An 18,430-nucleotide genomic window follows, 5' to 3' on the forward strand; every position below is an offset into this window, starting at 1 on the left:
TTAACTATCCCTCCAAACTGTGTCATTTGCAAATTTGATGATGCGTATGCCCTCTATGTCTTTGCAAGGCAGTGATAAAAATTTTATACGGCATAAGGCCAAGTATAGATCCCTGGGTAATCTACTGGAGAGGCCTTCAGAGCCAGTGATTTCCTCCCTGTTAGACGTCTTCAAGCACAGACTGGATTACCACTTGTCAAGAATGTCACAATGAGCATTCCTTTCAAATACAGGTCGGACTAGATGCTCATTGACATCCTTCCCCAAAATTCTGTAATTCTGTGAAAATTATGAAAATTCTGTGCAAATTTAGGTATTCTTTCATTTCTCCTCATCAATCTTCTGCTCCTTGATATTGACATTTTCCCCAGAATCCAGGGCCCTTCTCGTTGCCTCCTGCTGCCTTGGACATCCACTATGTGCTCTCCCCTGTAAAGTCTTATGCTTGGTACCTTTGCTGATATCATAATGTATCTACCCTATGACCTTTCCCCTTAAGGCCCTACTCCATGCTATGGTATAATGTCGTCATGGGTGCTAATGTCAGTGTGTTATTCTTACCAGTTCATAGTTATATTTTAGCAAGGTTCTTTCTGGAGATACGATCTCCTCACCTAAAGAATAATTTCTAATGGTGGGCATTTCAGACACTGAGGGAGATGGGTAGGGGTTGGTCTTCTCAGTCGTGTAAACCTTTTGACAGTCTTCATTCACATTATGTAGGCAGCCACACACTCCAACAACTCATAGAAGTATGTTTACACACCAACACACACGCATGCATACATCTTGTTTCCACAAAATGTTGTGTGTTTATGGGTGTGTGTATTTATCTTTGTTGATGTCTGTTTATATTACAATACACATTGGAAATCTGATGCTGGTGTTTCTTTTCATTTAGGTAAAATGATATCAAGGATACAATTATAGAGACTCATATATGGGAGCTAAAGAGATTAAAAGGAAATGGACTCAACTTGGAAATGTTTTTATTAGGGATACACAAATTATTTTGATTGCATAAGCCATGCTGCCTTATGATGATCTCGTCTACAAGCATTTATAACACCTTGGTGGCTAGTTTGTCTGGAGGATGACTCCTCTTCTAGATGCCCTGGCTTCTAAAGTCAAATATTTGAGAAAAACCCTCCTCATTTTAATGGGTTTTGTACATACTTTCAGTGTTGCCTTTTATATGAGAAGTACCATGAAACTTTCACTAAATCCAGGAGTTTTATGTAAAAATTTAAGGGTGGGAAAGAAGAGACAGGTTATAGGTGGGGGTGATGTGTAGGTGACGGTAAACTACAGGGACACAGAAAAGAAATGGATTTGAAAGTAAGAGGCGAAGAGGGGAGTGTATGGTGCTAGCTGAGAACATTGGAATATTTCTCTAAAGCCGTGGATTCTTAACCTTGTGTCACAAACCCCTTTGGCAGTCACTAGACTTAACTTTTCTCAGAATAATGTTTTCAGCTATACAAAATTAAATCTATAGGATTACAAAGGAAACCAATTACATTGAAATACAGTCACCGATAATATTAAAAAAAAAAAACGCAGCAGGTTCATGACCTCCAGGCCCCCTGTCTCAAGGTATGGATTGGGAAGAATAATAAAGAAACTGGAACTATAGCCGTGTAACAACTACAGTTATCCATTGAACATGGGGCTGGGTTAGGGGTATGGCAGGGTGGGGTTAGGGGTATGGCAGTGCCATGGTGATCTGGAAAATCCACATAAAATTTTTTGGTTCTCCCTTTGTACCAGAGAAGGAGTTTGAATAATTATGGTATTAAAAGATAAAATATGTTGCTATTATGCAATATTATACATATATTTTATGCATTTTTCAGTTTCTAAACTTTTTCTGTGCTGGCCTTTGCCTTTCGTCTGCAGCTTCCGCAAAACTCCCCCAAAATTCCCATGTAATTTCTTAGGCTAACCCACAATATATCGAAGCTGCAATGGGGAAAGTCGTGATGTGGAAGGGATAACTATATTCCCTTCCTTTTATTCATTTTCAGTGTCCATGGATATGACAATCTGTCTGCTATTTTACCAAATTCTAGATGAGTAATTTTTCAGTAGTGCTGTGGAGGCTTGCTCATGGCCTTGTTCCTTTTTTCCTTTCCTTCTGATGTCCTCACTGTTACAGAGAATGACCAACTACCTATCAACCAAGTTAAGAACCTTTCTCGGTGAACCTATGGGAGAGAAATGCATTTCCTTTGTGGATGGAGTCGATAAGGACCTCACAATCAGATTAATAGAACGTGGTTATGATAAGGTAATTGTCTCTCTTTCTCTAACCCCTCTTCATCCATTCAGTTTATTTTTTTCCTTCTCCTCACTATCCACACTCTCCTAATGGCAGCCTTTGTTGTTTTAATACATTAGAAATTGTTTAGCAGGGAAACCTTGCTTCTAGTCTATTTATGGTTTGACCAGGGGCATTTCAGCCTTGGTTTGTATTAGTCAATCAACAAGCATTTAGTAAGTGCCTTACTAAGTGCCAGGCACTATGCAAAATGCTAGTTATAAAGAAAAGCAAAAACATTCACTGTGCCCTCAAGAAGCTCACATTCTAATGGAGAAATCAATATATAAATACTTAGACATATGCATTTAGTATTCAAACACCTTGAGACAGACATTGAAACAACATTGGCCGCTACCAGCAGAGGCATCCTCAATAGATTTCATTTTATAGTGCTCGCCTTTGACTTCCTTCATGTAGTGCTGGCTTCTGCCTGACCCTTAGGACTTGCCCCTCTTCCCCTCATCCTAGGCAGGACTATTCGACTTTGACCAATGTGTCAATGTGCTAGAATGGGAGGTGAAGAAAAGAATTACCCAGCTAGTCTCAGCGTTGGGAAATGGAGCTCCAGAACAAGCTTTAAGGGAAGAAGGATCATAATTCACAGATACAGAGCTGGAAAAGATATAAGGTCATTGGATAGATGAGGAAATTGAGGCCCTTTCAAAAAGGTTAAGTGAATAACTTGCTGTGTCCACTTCCCGACCATCTACTTAAGAGAAATGATTATTAAATAACTAATGGTTAATATTGAGGAGACACAGGATTTATCCCTCCCTGAAACCTTAATCTCTACTAGGCCAAGCCAGTGTTGGAAAAACTTTGCTGACAATGAGATTGAATTGACTTTCCCCTCAATCTTGCTCAAGCCTTAAACCCAGTTCACTCTGGAGCTCATAGATTGGACAATAGGTCCCTGCCCTCCTAGCACAGAGTGAATATAAATACTAAATAGTAAGTGTTTCTCTTTTGGCCAGGAACCCTGAGGGTCTTCACCTCTCGGTTTGATTTTTTTTTTTTGAGTTTTGATTAAAGGGGCCATCCCTCGATGGCATCCCTCTTAAAGAGGCTTATTCACTGAATGGACGTTACCTCACTCAAAATGAGAACCTGAAAAGACCTTAGCCTGAAAGGACCAGGGTCTCCCAATGCATCCTGGGCCATCTCTAGTCATCCTGGTGAATATCAGGCCACTGGACCCAGATGGCTCTGGAGGAGAAAGTGAGGCTGGTGACCTTGAGCAGCCTTCCCTCACTCAAGTCAAAGTCAATTGCAAGTCATGTCATTGTTTACGTGATATCATGATCCTCTTTGAGAACAAAGGACAAACACAACAACACCATCTAAACTAAAGGCTGTTTACTCATTCGTTAGACTCTTCCATCCTTACAGAAAGGACTTAAATAAAGAGAGTAATATCCAAATAGTACTATCAGGAATTTGCCAAGACTCTAGGCAAATAGCGATCACCAAGTGGATATTGCCATTCCCTCAGGATAGTTTCTGTTATTTCAAGGTGAGATAGTATGCAAATATCAGAGCAAAGTTGATTTCCATTCTCTTTATAAAATACCCCCCATTCAAATCCTACCCCAATGCCTTTCTGTGGTATAGAGTTGACCCGGCATTCTCAGAGGCCATATCAGTGGAGTATAAGCTTTGGAAGATCCTACAAAGCTGGAAGGACTTTGAAGATGGGAAAACAGTGGCCGGGGGGGCGGGGTCTGTCATCTGGGACCAGCCAGATAAATGAGTTGGTGCTTATTGTTAGAAGGCTGGCCACTAGGCAATCAATTTGCTTGCCCACAATTCAAGGGATTGCAATCTATATCAGTAGAGGGAGTATCTGTACCAGTGAAATCACAGATATCTCAACTATTGAAGAAAATAAAAAAGATGTCTTATAACATTTTAATAGTGTCTTTTCGGGGAGAGATGAGGGAGAGACAATTGAGTTAAGAGTAGGGGAAAATTGGTGGATTGGGAAATGAATCAAAAATAAAGTGTCTTGGTTCCAAGGAGTTTGGAATTCTCTGCCCCTGAGCATGGCCATTTCTTTCAAGTCATACCTAAAATTCTTAAAACAAGATTAGTATTAATTCATTTGATTTGTAAAAGCAAATAATAGGCCATAGAGTTCTTGGGACAAACAAGTGCTGCAATCAGAATTACCGTGAGCCAAGTTGGAAGCCACTGAAAGTGAATTTAACCTGTGTTATTTAGTGTATCAATGGCCCTAGAGTGTGCCTGATTTGAAGTTGATAATGAATCTTTTTCTAACCTTAAGCAAAATTATGAAGTAGGTGAAGTTTTGCTTTAGCATGAACCCATCCCCTTATTGCTCTCCCCTTTTCCATCCTTTCGATGTTATGAGTAGCCACCTTACAGAGGTCTGACAGAAGATCATTCTTAAAGTGAAAGAATAAGGAAAGTGGAATTTCAGGTGCCAGGAGGGAAGATTATTATTTAGCAAGTGCCTTCATAGACCTTTAGATTATACCACACAGGCAAACTTTTATTTCACCTCTGGACATGCTACAATTGCAGCTTTTTGCCCCCAGCCCCCACCCCCATGTGCCATGGTACAATGCCTTGTACCATTGCTGAAGCCATAGAAAGAAATGGCTTTACTGATGAGCGAGAGACCACTGGCCCCAAGGGATACAGTCTTCTTCATATTCCCACTTTAACGCTGAAAGGTCCAGACATGTGAACTAAAGCATAGCTTTTAATTTTGAAATAAAAAATGTTCATCCCATTATATCTCTACTTTCTTTATGGATACATATATTTATGTATGTATATATATATATATACACACACATATATGTGTATACATATAACATATATATATATATCTTATATATATATATATATATATATCTCCCAACTTTAATTGAAGCAGCTTAGTCTTTCAAGATATTTTTAAAATCTGATCCTTCTATTAAAGAGAATTCAGGAGATGAACAGAAAAGAGAGGATTTTCTGTCTTTTTGTTCCTTGGATAGTCTTGGGGAAAACTGATATGTTGTTAGTGTGTCTCAGAATGAATATTTGGGTTTGGGACCACTGTTAATAACACCTGCAAAAAGTCGAACCTAGAAAGGTGGTACAATGATTACTCTTCAAGTATTTGAAAGTCTGTCACATAAGAAGAAGATTCTGTTTGTTCCCTAGAGGACAGAATTAGGAGCAATGGGTAGAAGCTGCAGATAAAGCCTGGGCAAAATTAGGCTTTAGGTAAGGAAAAAATTTCTTGATTATTAAAGGTTTCCAAAAATGAATGGGCTGCCCTCCAGTCTAATAGTGAATGGGCTGCCCTCCTGAGGTAGTGTGTTCTCCTTCACTGGAGGTCTTCAAGCAGAAATGGGATGACCTCTTGTTGGGTATGTAGGGAAGGATTCTTGTTCAGGTAGGGGTCGGACTAGGCAACCTCTGATATCCCTTCTAAGAGCACTGAGATTCTGAAGTTCTCCCATTACTTCAGATTTTTTGTTGTGTTTCAGTCATGTTCGACTCTCTGTAGCCCCATTTTGGAGTTTTCTTGGCAAAGATATTGGAGTGGTTTGCCATTTCCTTCTCCAACTTATTTTACAAATGAGCAACTGAGGCAGAGTTAAGTGACTTGCCCAGAGTCACACAGCTAGTAAGCGTCTGAGGCCAGATTTGAACTCATTGAAAATGAGCCTTCCTTATTCCAAGCCCATCGCTCTATTCACTGCACCACCTAGCACTTTACATTTGGGATGGGTTACTTGAGTAAACACCACAATTATTTTTATTGTAGAGTATAGGTTCAACTATAAGAACCTCCCTCCTTCTTCTTAACTCTATAGAATCGCTCTCTCAGCGTGTATTTCTTGAGCACTTACTGTTTGGGCACTGAGTACAAACTGTTAAAGATGTATTTTAAGATGGTCCCTTCCTTGAAGAAACTTTCATCCTAGTTGAGGAGAAAGGAAATGTATAGAGTATGATGACGAAATCACAAGGCAAACTCCCCAAGTTGAACATGGAAAGATAACCAATGATCCTAGCGCTAATGGTCCTGCAGAGGATAAGCGTCACAGAAAGTCAGAAAAGGGAGAGATCGCCATGGGCTGGAACCAATTTGGAAAACTTTACAGAACTTGGGTAAGAGTGGGCTAAATGGAGAGGAGAAGGTAGGGTGAGAACAAAGACTCAGATACACAATGTGTTTAGGGGGAAAGGAGCAGACCAATGAGGCTGGAAGGGAGGGAAGGGCTCATGGAGGGACAGAAATGGAAAATAAGGCTGAAAAAGTAAGTTCAGTCCAGGTAGTCTAAGGTCTTGAATGCCAGGCTAAGGAGTTTGGACTTTTTTCTATAGGAAGTAAGGAGCAATTGGAGACATCTGATTTGAGGCAATGACTCAGGGAAAGTGAGGGAAGTGTAAACTCCTAGAGGGAAAGGTCTTTGGCACAGGGCCTAAAATACATCGTTGATATAATCAAATGAACCAATTAGAAGACAGAGTACTGAGCCTTAGTTCCTTCAGCTTCAGAATGAAGGGGTGAACCATTGTCTGTAGCACCAGGCACTTGCACTATTATTTTTTTCATGTGATTTTCATGTTTTGTCAATGGAAATCCATCTCATTATTTTACAGTCTCCTTATTCCTATCTGATTTCCCTATGTAGATTGTAAGCTTCTTGCAGGCAGAAATTATGTCCTAATATTTCTTCTGAATCCCACTATAGTGTATAGCACAGAGTCCTTCTAGCTCTAACAATCTTCAATTCATGCCTTCTGCTCCATGGGAATCTGTCCAGAGGAATCTCTGGGGTGACAAATCCTCCTTTAACTCATCTGGGAATTGGAGAGGAGGTACAACCTGGAAAATCTGCCTGGAATCTTGGGCCATTGTGTGGCTTGCTTTGTGGAAGCTGAACCAGTCCCACCAAGGAGCTATGTTGAAAGCAAGCATTTGGTAACTCCATTGAAACATGTAAAACCTCAAACTTCCTGTGGCTGGATTTGGCCTTCCCATCTCATAGAGAGAAAGACTTGCTTATTCATCTCCTGGTTGCAAGATCAGAAATGGAGGGAATGTGTGTACAGCCAAGAGCCATAGATAGAAACAGACTTCATCTTCCTTAAACCCCTTTTGAGAATGCAAGTTAACTTTTCCTTTCAGCCTGCCTGATTGGCTATGCAGACTGAAACAAAAAAAAAAGAAAAAAAAAGTACAGCGTCAGGTTGCAGGTTGGCTACAGAGCCTGCAAGATGAATCCCTTCTTCCTGTGACATTCCTGGAAAGTTTTCCTCTTGTCTGACATACCAAGCATTCCCGGGCTTCCCAAAGAGTCAGTCTGGTTGAGGCTTCAACTTGTAATGTCCAGCTCATTGCAGCAGCAGAGCATTGTAGATTTGGGGACTGGACTTTAGATTCCTTTCCCAGCTACAGAGTGAAGGTGTGAAATGCATTGTCTGCACCACCAGGCATTTGCAGCATTAATTATTTGAGTAGGAATCTTTTAATGACCAGATAAGGTTACCAGCAGTTAGGATGAATGAGAGGCAGGGAATTACATGAATACTGACAAAGTGTCTCAATAAAGTGCACCATAGAAAATATGGTAGACATTGATAAGATAATTTTAAAACCACATAACCCTACATAATTTTGCAGTTATGCCATGCAACATCACAGGAAATATACCCTGTATCAAAAATATGGCTGAATACAATATGTAGCCTTTGTATAACATATTCCCTTAAACTTAACTTTTGCCAGATAAGAATGGGATGCATAGTTTGTTGGAAGATTTTTTTTTCTAAATGGTGCATGATCTTTAGGGAGGAGAGAGGACACCTAAAAAATGATAAAGTATCCTTTAGAGTAACATTACAAGCCCCAGTCTCTGGGTCCTAACTCAGCAGCAGGCAGCCTAAGGCAGCAATGCTTCATATGTCAAACTCTAATTTTATATTTGGTTTTAGTTCAGTAGAAACTCTTTATGGAGGGATAGAAGTAGTTTCAAATACTCTATCTCATTTGACTAAAAAAGCCAAACTCACTCCAGGATGTAGAGAGAAAGGAAAAGAAAGACTGAAAAATAATAATATCTTTTATTTTAATAGGGATAGGGCCTTATGCTTCCCAAAGAGGTTTCACATACACTCACTTGATACTCACAATACTAGGGAGATAAGGGGTAGAAGGAGAAGGACGGGTTGTATTGGTCTCCATTTATAGATGATAAAGAAACAGAGGTACAGGTAGGTACAATGACTCGTCCAAAGTCGTACAACTAGTTAGTTATCAGGTGACAGCTGAGTGGCACAGAAGAGAGAGTGTTGGACTTGGGAGTCAAGAAGAACTAAGTTTGAATCCAGCCTCGGTCACTTAGTTGGGCAAGTCATGTAACCTCCATCTTCCTCTGCTTCCTCCACTGTACAATGAGGCTAAAAATACACCTGCCTCATAGGGCTGTTGTGAGGACCATATGAGATATGTAAAGTGCTTGGCAAACCTTAAAGCAATCTGTAAATGTTAGTGATTTTGATTAGTGGCAAAGGTAGCTCCAGAGCCCAGGTCATTTCTCAGTCTAGTATTCTTTCCTGCTATATCATATTTCCAGTCAAATGGGATAATCTCATGGCCCAGAAAGGAACTGAAAAGGTAGCCATCTCAATTACCTCTGTATTTGTTTTGTTGTTGTTTTTGTTTATAGAAACGACTCATCTCATACCTGAGAGAGACATCTGGAAGTCACCCTATAGGCAATGGTAGCCATGCCCCTGAGAAAGATGGCTTCTAACCAGTTCTTAACACCTCCAGAGAAGCGGGAGGCACAATCCCCCTCATAAACCATATCAGTGTTTAATCGTAGTGTATGCTGCTGGCTTCTACTTACACCCATAGTCTCAGGTTCTGGGGAAGAAGAGAATAATAATTTTTATGTTTGTCTGTTTTTGGCATGAGACCTGTGATTTCATTGGTATAGAAGAAACCTAGTAAGGATACTTTTCTATCAATAAGATTGGCATCTGCTCTATAAATTATAGTCTTCCAATGTAGCCTGGGGCATGGAGTGATTAAATGATTCACCCAAAGCCACACAGTATTTCTCAGAGTTGGGACTTAGCTCTTTCTAATTCTGGGAACTGCCCTCGCTCTACTACGCCCAACTGACTCTCCTTCACATGACACTGTAAAACGCTTTCCATCTTGCCTTGTCTTATCCCTTTACTGCCTCCTCTCAGGCCTACGTCCTGTTGGGTCAGTTCCTCCTCATGCACAAGAAAGAAGATGACTTCCAGTTGTGGCTCATGCTGGCATGTGGTGCCACTCACCGCGAAGCCCACAGGATCTCCATATGCCTGCGCGAGTGGTGTAGTACCTTCCTCTAAAGACGAAGACCCAACATCTTTTTCACGGTAACTTTGAAACACAAGATTAAACGTCACTCATAATGCTGAAAACCCAGTCTCTTAGTTTAGTTTTGTTTTGCCTGGGGTAGCCTTAACCCCTCCCTACCCCTTTCTCCAAAGACTAGGAAACCGAGATCATCACTTACCCAAAGATACTTTGGGAATGAATACGAATAACTCTTGAATATTGATCACCCAGTCTGTGTGTCCTCCAAGCCTTTCTTTCTCTTCTCAAGTCAGTTAGGGACTGCACTTCTGTTGTAATGGTCCCAGGCCTCAACAGAGCTGAGGGGAGATAAACCAAGCAGCCAGCAACATGCTGCACGCACCTGGCAGCTAGAAAGTCCCATTCTCCAGACAGGCCCATCTTAGATGTTGGTGATCTAGTGTGACTAGAGGGATGGGAGAAAACTCTTCTGCTCCCCAAATATTATCCCCATTGATTACCAGAAATTCTATCATTTTAGGGGATTCCTTCCTTTGAGTCGTTTTGCTTTCTATGCAGTGATTACCCCTGAAAGCCATGACCTATTAAATTCCAGAATTTTGAGTGTAAGTTTATAGCTTGTTCCCAGGACTCTAATGCCTACAAGAGATGTTGTAAGCAAAATGCAAAATGGATAATTTTGATTATGTTAAATTGAAAAGTTTTTGTATAAACAAAGCCAATTCAACAAAGATTAGGTAGGAGGGAAGCAGAAAATTGGGAAAAAATCTTTATAACCAGTGTCTCTGATAAAGGTCCCATATCTAAAATATACAGGGAACTGAACCAAATTTATAGGAATACAAGTCATTCCCCAATTGAGAAATGGTCAAAGAATATGAACAAGCAGTTTTCAGAGGAAGAAATTAAAGACACCTATAGGTACATGTACATGAAAAAAATGCTTTAAATCGCTATTGATTAGAGAAATGCAAATCAAAACAACTCTTAGGTACCACATCTCTCCTGTCAGAGTGGCTAACATGACAAAACAGGAAAATGATAAATGCTGGAGAGGATATGGGAAACTTGGAACATTGTTACACTGTTGGTGGAGTTGTGAACTAATCAGCCATTCTGGAGAACAATTTGGAACTATGTCTGAAGGGCTATAAAAATGTGCATACCCTTTGACCCAGCAATACAACTTCTATGGCTATATCCCAAGGAGATCACACAAGTGGGAAAGGGACCCATACGTACAAAAATATTTGTAGCAGCTTTTTTTGTGGTAGCAAAGAATTGGAAATCAAGGGGCTGCCCATCAACTGGGGAATGGCTAAACAAATTGTGGTATATGAAAGTAATGGAATACTATTGTGCTATAAGAAATGAGGAACAGATGGACTTCACTATAACCTGGAAAGACTTATATGAACTGATGCTGAGTGAGGGAAGCAGAACCAGGCGAACATTAAACATGATTACAGACACATGGTATCTGTAAGGACTAACTTTGATAGGCTTGGCTCTTTCTCATCAATACAAGGTTCAAAGACAGCTCCAAAAGACTCATGATGGAAAAAGCTATGCACATCCAGAGAAGGAATTACGGAGTCTGAATGCAGATTGAGGCAAACTATTTGCTCTCTCTTTCTTTTTTCTTCCTTCTTTTTTGGTTTCATTTCTCCTCTCTCATGATTCATTCCATTGGTTATAATTCTTCTTTACAATTGGACTATTGTATAAATAAGTTCAACTGGATTCCATACCGTCTTTGCGGGGAGAGAGGGGAGGAGAGGGAGGGAGAGAAAATTTGGAACCCCAAAACTTGTGAAACTGAATGTTGCAAACTAAAAATAAAAAAATAAATTAAAAAAAACACAGAGAGATTGTAAGCAGTAGAGATATTGGAGGGGGTGGGTATTAGGAAGGGTGAAGAAGGGGCATCAGGGACAAACTTTACCATTGACAAAATCTGGTCCTGAGCCAGCCCTAGATAATTGAAGTCCTGTTCCTATAACTTTGTTCTCCTGCTCTCCCTCTGCTCTCTGCTACTACCCACCACCCCTTGCCACCCACCCAGCCTTAGACCACGTGTCTTTTACAGCAAAAATGGATCTAGTTCACCTTGGTCAACAAACAAAAAAAGAGAATAAAAAAGGAAAGGACAATTCTGCTTGTCTAAGTTAGAAAGCTCATGGAATACCTACACTTTTTTTTTTTAATGATGCCTTGGGCACAGAGAGAGAACTAGACTCATAATTTATTAAAGTCTTAAGTGCACATCATACTGTTCTGGGCCCAGAACATGAACAAATGAAAAAATAGTTTCATTTTCTCACACTTCCAAAACTCCTTAGGTACCTGTTATCTGCATAAGGAGAGAAGCAGCATAATATAGTTGGGGGCTACCCTGGGAGTTTAGAAGATCTGGATTCAAGTCCTTTCTTTGGTATGTTGCCTTGGGCAACTCTCTTAAGACTATAAATTGCAGAGCAGTTGCTGATCTGTTTTTGGCAGAAGGAATTTCTCACTGGAAGCTCTCTACACAAAAATATGTGCAGGACATGGGAATGGAAAGATGGACACAGGACAGGGAGAATAAGGGCAAGGGAGGAGAGGTCCAGACAGAATGTCATGAGAAATGAATTTAAGGCAAGTCAAGGGAGAGTAGGAGTCAGGGAAAGCTTCATGGAAGAGGGAACCACTGCTCTGGGCCTTTGTAGGTGGAGGGAGGTGGGCTGGCATCACTCCAGAAGAATCAAAGCCCATGGAGTGCCTGGGAAGACCTGAGATTAAGGTCCTAGATTTAGAACTAGAAGGACCCTTAGGCATCTTCTAATCTAACCTCATTTCACAGATGAGGAAACTGAGGTCCAAAGAACCTAAGTGATTTGCTCAAGGTCACACAGGCAATAAATGGCAAAGGTGGAAGTTGGATATTGGACCTCTCATTCAAATCTAGCACACTTTCCACCAAAATACACAGCCTTCCTTGAGCTGTGGGACCACTTAAGATTGGAAAACTGCTGGCTGGATATCGCCTACCTGATGACACACCATTACCTCAAGTTTTACTTGTCCAACACAGAATCAATCATCTTCCCCCAAATCAGAACCACCTCATGATAATTTTTTTTTTGTGATAGCATTGCCATACAACCAGTTATAACCTTGGAGACATCTTTCTGTCCTTCTTCTCATGATGCAAGTTTTTTCTAGCCCCTGGCTCTCCTCAAGGTGCTTTGTACAAAATTATCCCAGGAAATGCCATAAGACCATAGCCATGCTTTTTTTAAAAATAGATTTTTTTAGTGATATATTTTGTTTTAACATCATCTAACTTTCCCTCTATATTCTCTCCTTCCCAGAAAGTTATCTTTCATAACAAATTAATTTTTTAAAATAAAAATAGGAAGAAAACAAAAAAGAATCAGCAAGGCAGATCAACACATTGAAAAACTCTGACATTATATACAGTACTCCACACCCATTGATCCTCTACTTCTGCAAAGGAATGGGGAGAGATGTCCCTTCACATCCCTTCACTGGGGCTAAGCTAGTTCTTTGTAATTTTGCAACACTTATTTTCTTTGAGAAACAAAACAAACAAGCTTTTGTTGATGTCTTCTGTTTTTTGCATTATCGTATTTTCCCCCAGTTTCTCTATTCTCCTACTTCTCTCAGAGAGCTATCTCATATAACAAATAGCATTCTATAAAAAAAGAAAGAAGAGAAAAAACCAACATAACTGGTCACTATATTGAAAAAGTCTGAAAACATGTTCAATATGCAATACCTGTGGAACTCTTACTTCCATGAAAGTAGAAATTGGGGGTGTTCAGCTCATTTGAGTTATACTTTATAATTTTGTAATATTCAGATTTAATTGTTTTATGTGCATTTTCTTTTTTCATTTACATTGTTTCGGGGTGTAGACATTGTGTCTATTGTTTTCTTGGTTCTGCTTACTTTACTCTTCTCATGTAAATCTTTCCATGCTTCTCTGTATTTATCACATATACAATTTTTTATAGCATGGTAATATTCCATTACATTCACATACCACAATTTATTTAGCCATTCCCCAATCTATAGGCAATGAATTTGTTTCCAAGTCTTTGCACAAAAAGTGCTGTTATAAATATTTTGGTATATAAGTTACTTTCTCTTTTATCAATAGTTTCTTTGGAGTATAATATAAGCCCAGTAATGGAGTCTTTGGTTCAAAGGGTATGGACATTTTAGTCACTTTATTTGCATAATTCCAAATTGCTTTTGGAATGTTGTACCATTTGTACCAAAATGGTCTTATCATTTCACAAATCCACAGATAGTGTGTTAGTATGTTCACCATCCCATAACCCTATCTAACATTGACTATTAACATTTTTTGTCATCTTTGTCAATTTGCAGGGTATGAGGTAAAACCTCAGGGTTGTTTTGGCTTGCATTTCTCGTAGTATTAGAAATCTGGAGTATTCTTTCATGTGGTAGTGAATACTTTGCACTTATTCTCTTGAGAACTGAAACATTTATTTTCAATTGTTTTGTAGTCATTGTAATCAATATGTATATTGTTTTCTTGGCTCTGTTTACTTCACTTTGCATCAGTTCATGTAAGTCTTTCTATGCTTCTCTGTATTCATCATTTTCATCATTTCTTGCAACTCAGAGACCATGGGGAGTTATGCAGCTACTCCTTGAGGAGGCCACATAGGTGTGGAAAAGCAGAGAAGGGTAAATAGAGGGAGGTGTTCGCCTGGGATCTGACTACAGGGAGATAGCAGAATTCGTATAATGCTTGCAGGTTTGCGAAGTGCTTAATCTATATTATCTCATTTGAAAATGGTTTCTGTAAACAGACTGTCTTGTAGCTTTCCATTTTAACATTCTTCTTGCCAACTAGATGCTAAACTTTGTTGTGTCTTTTGCTGGAGGATTACAAGTTCTTTCACCACCTCGGAGACAAAGCTCTGATTACCCCACCCTAGTTGCACCTATAATAGAGAAAGCTGCAGGATGTGAGGTGAGAACCAAATTCCTTCACTTCAGTTTTTGAATATAAGTGTGTGGGGTGAGACCACCCACCAGCAATTAATTAAAAAAGTCAGAGGTCTCTTAAATTTAGAAACAGAAAATTTCTTTATTACGATCTTGCGAGAAAGGACAATCTCCAAACCGATAGACAGTCCGTAGGGAGAGGCGGCACTCAAAGGGCAGAACTTTAACTTTACACCCTAACGTAAACAACCCCCACCACCACTGGCCTTTTACTCTCATTGGTGGAGTTCAGGCTTACAATCTAAACGCAGAAATTTACTACCCCAGGTACAATTTAGTCAATGCCAAACTCTTAAAAACACTTTTATCCTTATTTGGCAGGGTTCGTGCTGGGGTGGGGGGGGGGGGGGGGATGGCTGCTCTAAGTTTCGGATTCCTATGGGTCAGGTGATTCGAAACTTAGGCCTAGCTGACAATCAGAAGCCCCGAGCCATGCTGAAAAGTCCCACCTCCATTCATTCCACTCAACTTACAGAAAGGCCCAGATCCTGATTCCATGAGAGGGCTTCACCATCCCACTCATAAGTCTTACAGAGTAATATCCATACACACAACTGTTAGGACACTTTTAAGTAGTACCCAGGATAACACAGGCCTTGATGGCTTAGTCTCTAAGTCCAAGTCACTGTGGCTACTTTGTCCTTTCCTTGTGAATTTATCCAAACTTACAGAAGCACATTGTTTTTTCCTGCTTCTGAAGACTAGAATTATATTAGGTAATTTGAAAGCCCAAGGTCCAGTGACTTAGGACAAGGAGTAGGAAGGAAGACTCACGTGGGACCTTTTTTGTCTTTAGATACCAAGCAATTGCTCCAAGATAGGGGGTGGGCTATATGACCGGGATAAATAGAAAGGTGGGATAGGAAGAAAGAGACTCGAGCAGGGTTTCTACCTACCTTGTGACTGGCCCAGGAAGTATCCTGGCCAGACATATTCAGCCCCTTGTTTCATGGGATCCTACAATAGTAGATTTACTGCAAGAAGAGACTTTAGAGGCTGTTAAATCTAACCTCCTCATTTTACATATGGAAAAACTAAAGCGCAGAGAGGTGAATGACTTAAACTACTTGTACCCTTGAGCTTTTCCTAAGGATCCTTTAAAATCTCCTGTGGAATGCTGGTGACTCTAATTGGAGTTGTAATAAGAGGCTGGCAATCAGTGCCTGATGACATGCTGCCCTTTCCCCCTCTTCTATGATTTTCTTTCTTTGAAAGCTTAACAAAATGCAGCACCCTACAAATTAGTCAGCTAGGTGATGACATGTGTAGGTCCCTGGACTTGGACTCTGAAAGACCCCATTCTGAATACTTACTAGCTGTGTGAACCTGGGCAGGTCACTTAACTTCTTGGCCTCAGTTTCCTTATATGTAAGATGGAGATAATAATAGCACCTCCCTCACAAGGCTATTGTGAAGATCAAAGGACATAAGAGGTAAAGAGCCTTGCGAATCTTAAAGCCCTATATAAATGTTATTATATTTTTTATTATTAAATTTAAGGCCTGAATCCTAGATCCAAAGCCTGTTTGCTGACCCCCTGGAGAAATATATCCATGAGCCTTTTGATTCTATGGTAATTCATGTGGCTTCTATTATACTAGGCAGTTTTTAAAGAAATAAATGTTTTATTGATTTTCTTCCCCTCCTCCCACCCCACCCGAATACGGTTACATCCCTTAACTATCCTCTCATATAGACCCCCTCACTTGTTACAAAGAAGTAGAATTAGGCCAAAAAAATTGGTCCATTGGCCATGTCTGACAATGGGTGCCCTACTCTGTGACTACGCTCTTCCACCTCTCTCCGGAAAAGCAGAAGTCAGGCTTTCAAGGCAGTCCTCTTCTGTCATGGCTAGTCACAGCATTGATGAGAATCATGACCTCTTTCCAAATTATTTTCCATTGTCTAAATTGTTCTCCAGGCTCTGCTTACTTCTTCGGTCTATATTACTTCATACAAGTTTCCCCAAAGTCCTTGGCATTGCTGAGACGTTTTACAGGACAGGTATTGACCAATGGAAACAGCCTAACTGGCAGCTCAAATAGGAAGGGAAATATTTGTCAGGAAACTTATATGACTTATCTATCATGGTTGCTGGATATCTAGAGTTTAGAGGGGTAGCCTTTAGAAGACTTACTTTCCCAACCCACATTACCAGTAGGCAAAGTACTAGCAGACTGTGGCTAGCTACATTTACCCCTCAGGGTCAAAGAATAACCCTAAGAGGTCATGGGATTTACCCTAATGTTATTGGCTTAAGCCCCCTTTGCAGTGTAATTTTTCTCTTAATATGAACTGGCACTGATAACTGCCCTCATATAAATTAATCAATTAATACTAATTTATATGGATATTTACTGTAAAGATAAAGCAAGAACAGAAGTACTAATATATCTTCCCTACCCCCACCAAATAGACATTGTGATCCATGAAGAAGATCCTGAGTGAAGCAAGGATACTTGGAAAGAGATTTGCTGTCAAGTCTGAGATCTACCACCTATTACCTGAGTTTGGACAAGTTGCTTTACTTTTCTCTATCTCTGTTTCTTCTTCCATAAAATAAAAGTGTTAACTTGATCTCCAAAGCTCCTTCCAGCTTTAACAATCAGTGAATTAGGGGTAAGGGAGAAGACAGCTGACAAAATTTGGGTAAAGGTATGTCCAGCTAACGATAGTAACAGAATGCTCTCTACTTTCTAGGACCTGACATTCTAACAAGAGAGACAACATGTACAATATAGGTAACTTCAAGATACTTACAAAGTAAACATGAGATAATCTTAGACGGGAAGGCACTAGCAAACGGGGGGAACCAAGAAAATCCTCCTTCAGAATCAGGTGGCATTTGAGCTGAATCTTGAAAGACACTGGAAATTTCCAAAAGGCAGAGTTGAAGAAGATGGATATGCTAGGCATGGGGGACACAGAAAGCAGAGATGGCGCAAAGAAGCCAGTCTGACTAAAGGGAAAGTGAATAACATGTAAGAAAAATAAGAGGAAAGAAGTCAGTAGTCTTTGTTCCTTAGAGATAATATTATGGCCTAAGGCAACAGTGATTGGGAACATGGGTTCAAAAACTGGGCTAGGAGGGGGGTGGTAGAATATAGTCAGTGGGAGACAATGGAGAATGAGCTTGGTAGAGACCTTGGAAGCCTGGTGCTCAATAAAGGGAAGAAGGACAAAACCTGCAATGTTTTGGAAGTGATGGGAAGAATTATCCAGTCTCTGGTAGCCTAAGGTGATTTGTACTTGGAAACTTTTTTTAAAGAGCAGACTTTGGCAAGCAAGCCCAAAAACCTATTCTGTGTTCATTCTTAGATGTAAAACAAGGCTATTTAAAATCTAACTTTGAAATCTGCTTCTGAACCTTTTTCCAGAAGCTGGAGGCTTAAATTCCCCGTATTTTAGGGTGGTCTTCGGTGCAGTACAACAGAAAACATGTGGAACTAGGAGATCTAAGTTCCAGTCAGTGAGCAACATTTACTAAATGCCAGTTATGTGCCAGGCACTGTACTAAGCACTGGGGATACAAAGAAAAGTAAGACAGTGCCTGCCTTTGAGAAACTCATAATCTAATGGGGGAGATAATATGCAAACAACGATTTACCAACGAGCTGTAGATCAAGTAAACTGGGAGTAATCAACAGAGGAAAGGCGCTAGGACGAAGCTAAAGGCTTCCTGTAGTAGACTGGATTTTAAGTGGAACATGAGGGAAGCC

General features: G+C 40.1%; 1 protein-coding gene across 1 annotated transcript; it reads left to right on the top strand.

Annotated features, from left to right (window-relative positions):
- The first annotated feature begins 2,161 nt into the window (after positions 1-2,161).
- Positions 2,162-9,697, top strand: BANF2 (BANF family member 2). The gene is made up of 2 exons (XM_036748524.1): positions 2,162-2,290; positions 9,551-9,697. The coding sequence occupies exons 1-2, from the start codon at positions 2,162-2,164 to the stop codon at positions 9,695-9,697; spliced, it is 276 nt and encodes a 91-aa protein (XP_036604419.1).
- The last annotated feature ends 8,733 nt before the right edge of the window (positions 9,698-18,430 follow it).

This window comes from Trichosurus vulpecula, chromosome 3 (assembly GCF_011100635.1).
Source record: "Trichosurus vulpecula isolate mTriVul1 chromosome 3, mTriVul1.pri, whole genome shotgun sequence".
Classification (NCBI taxonomy): Eukaryota; Metazoa; Chordata; class Mammalia; order Diprotodontia; family Phalangeridae; genus Trichosurus; species Trichosurus vulpecula.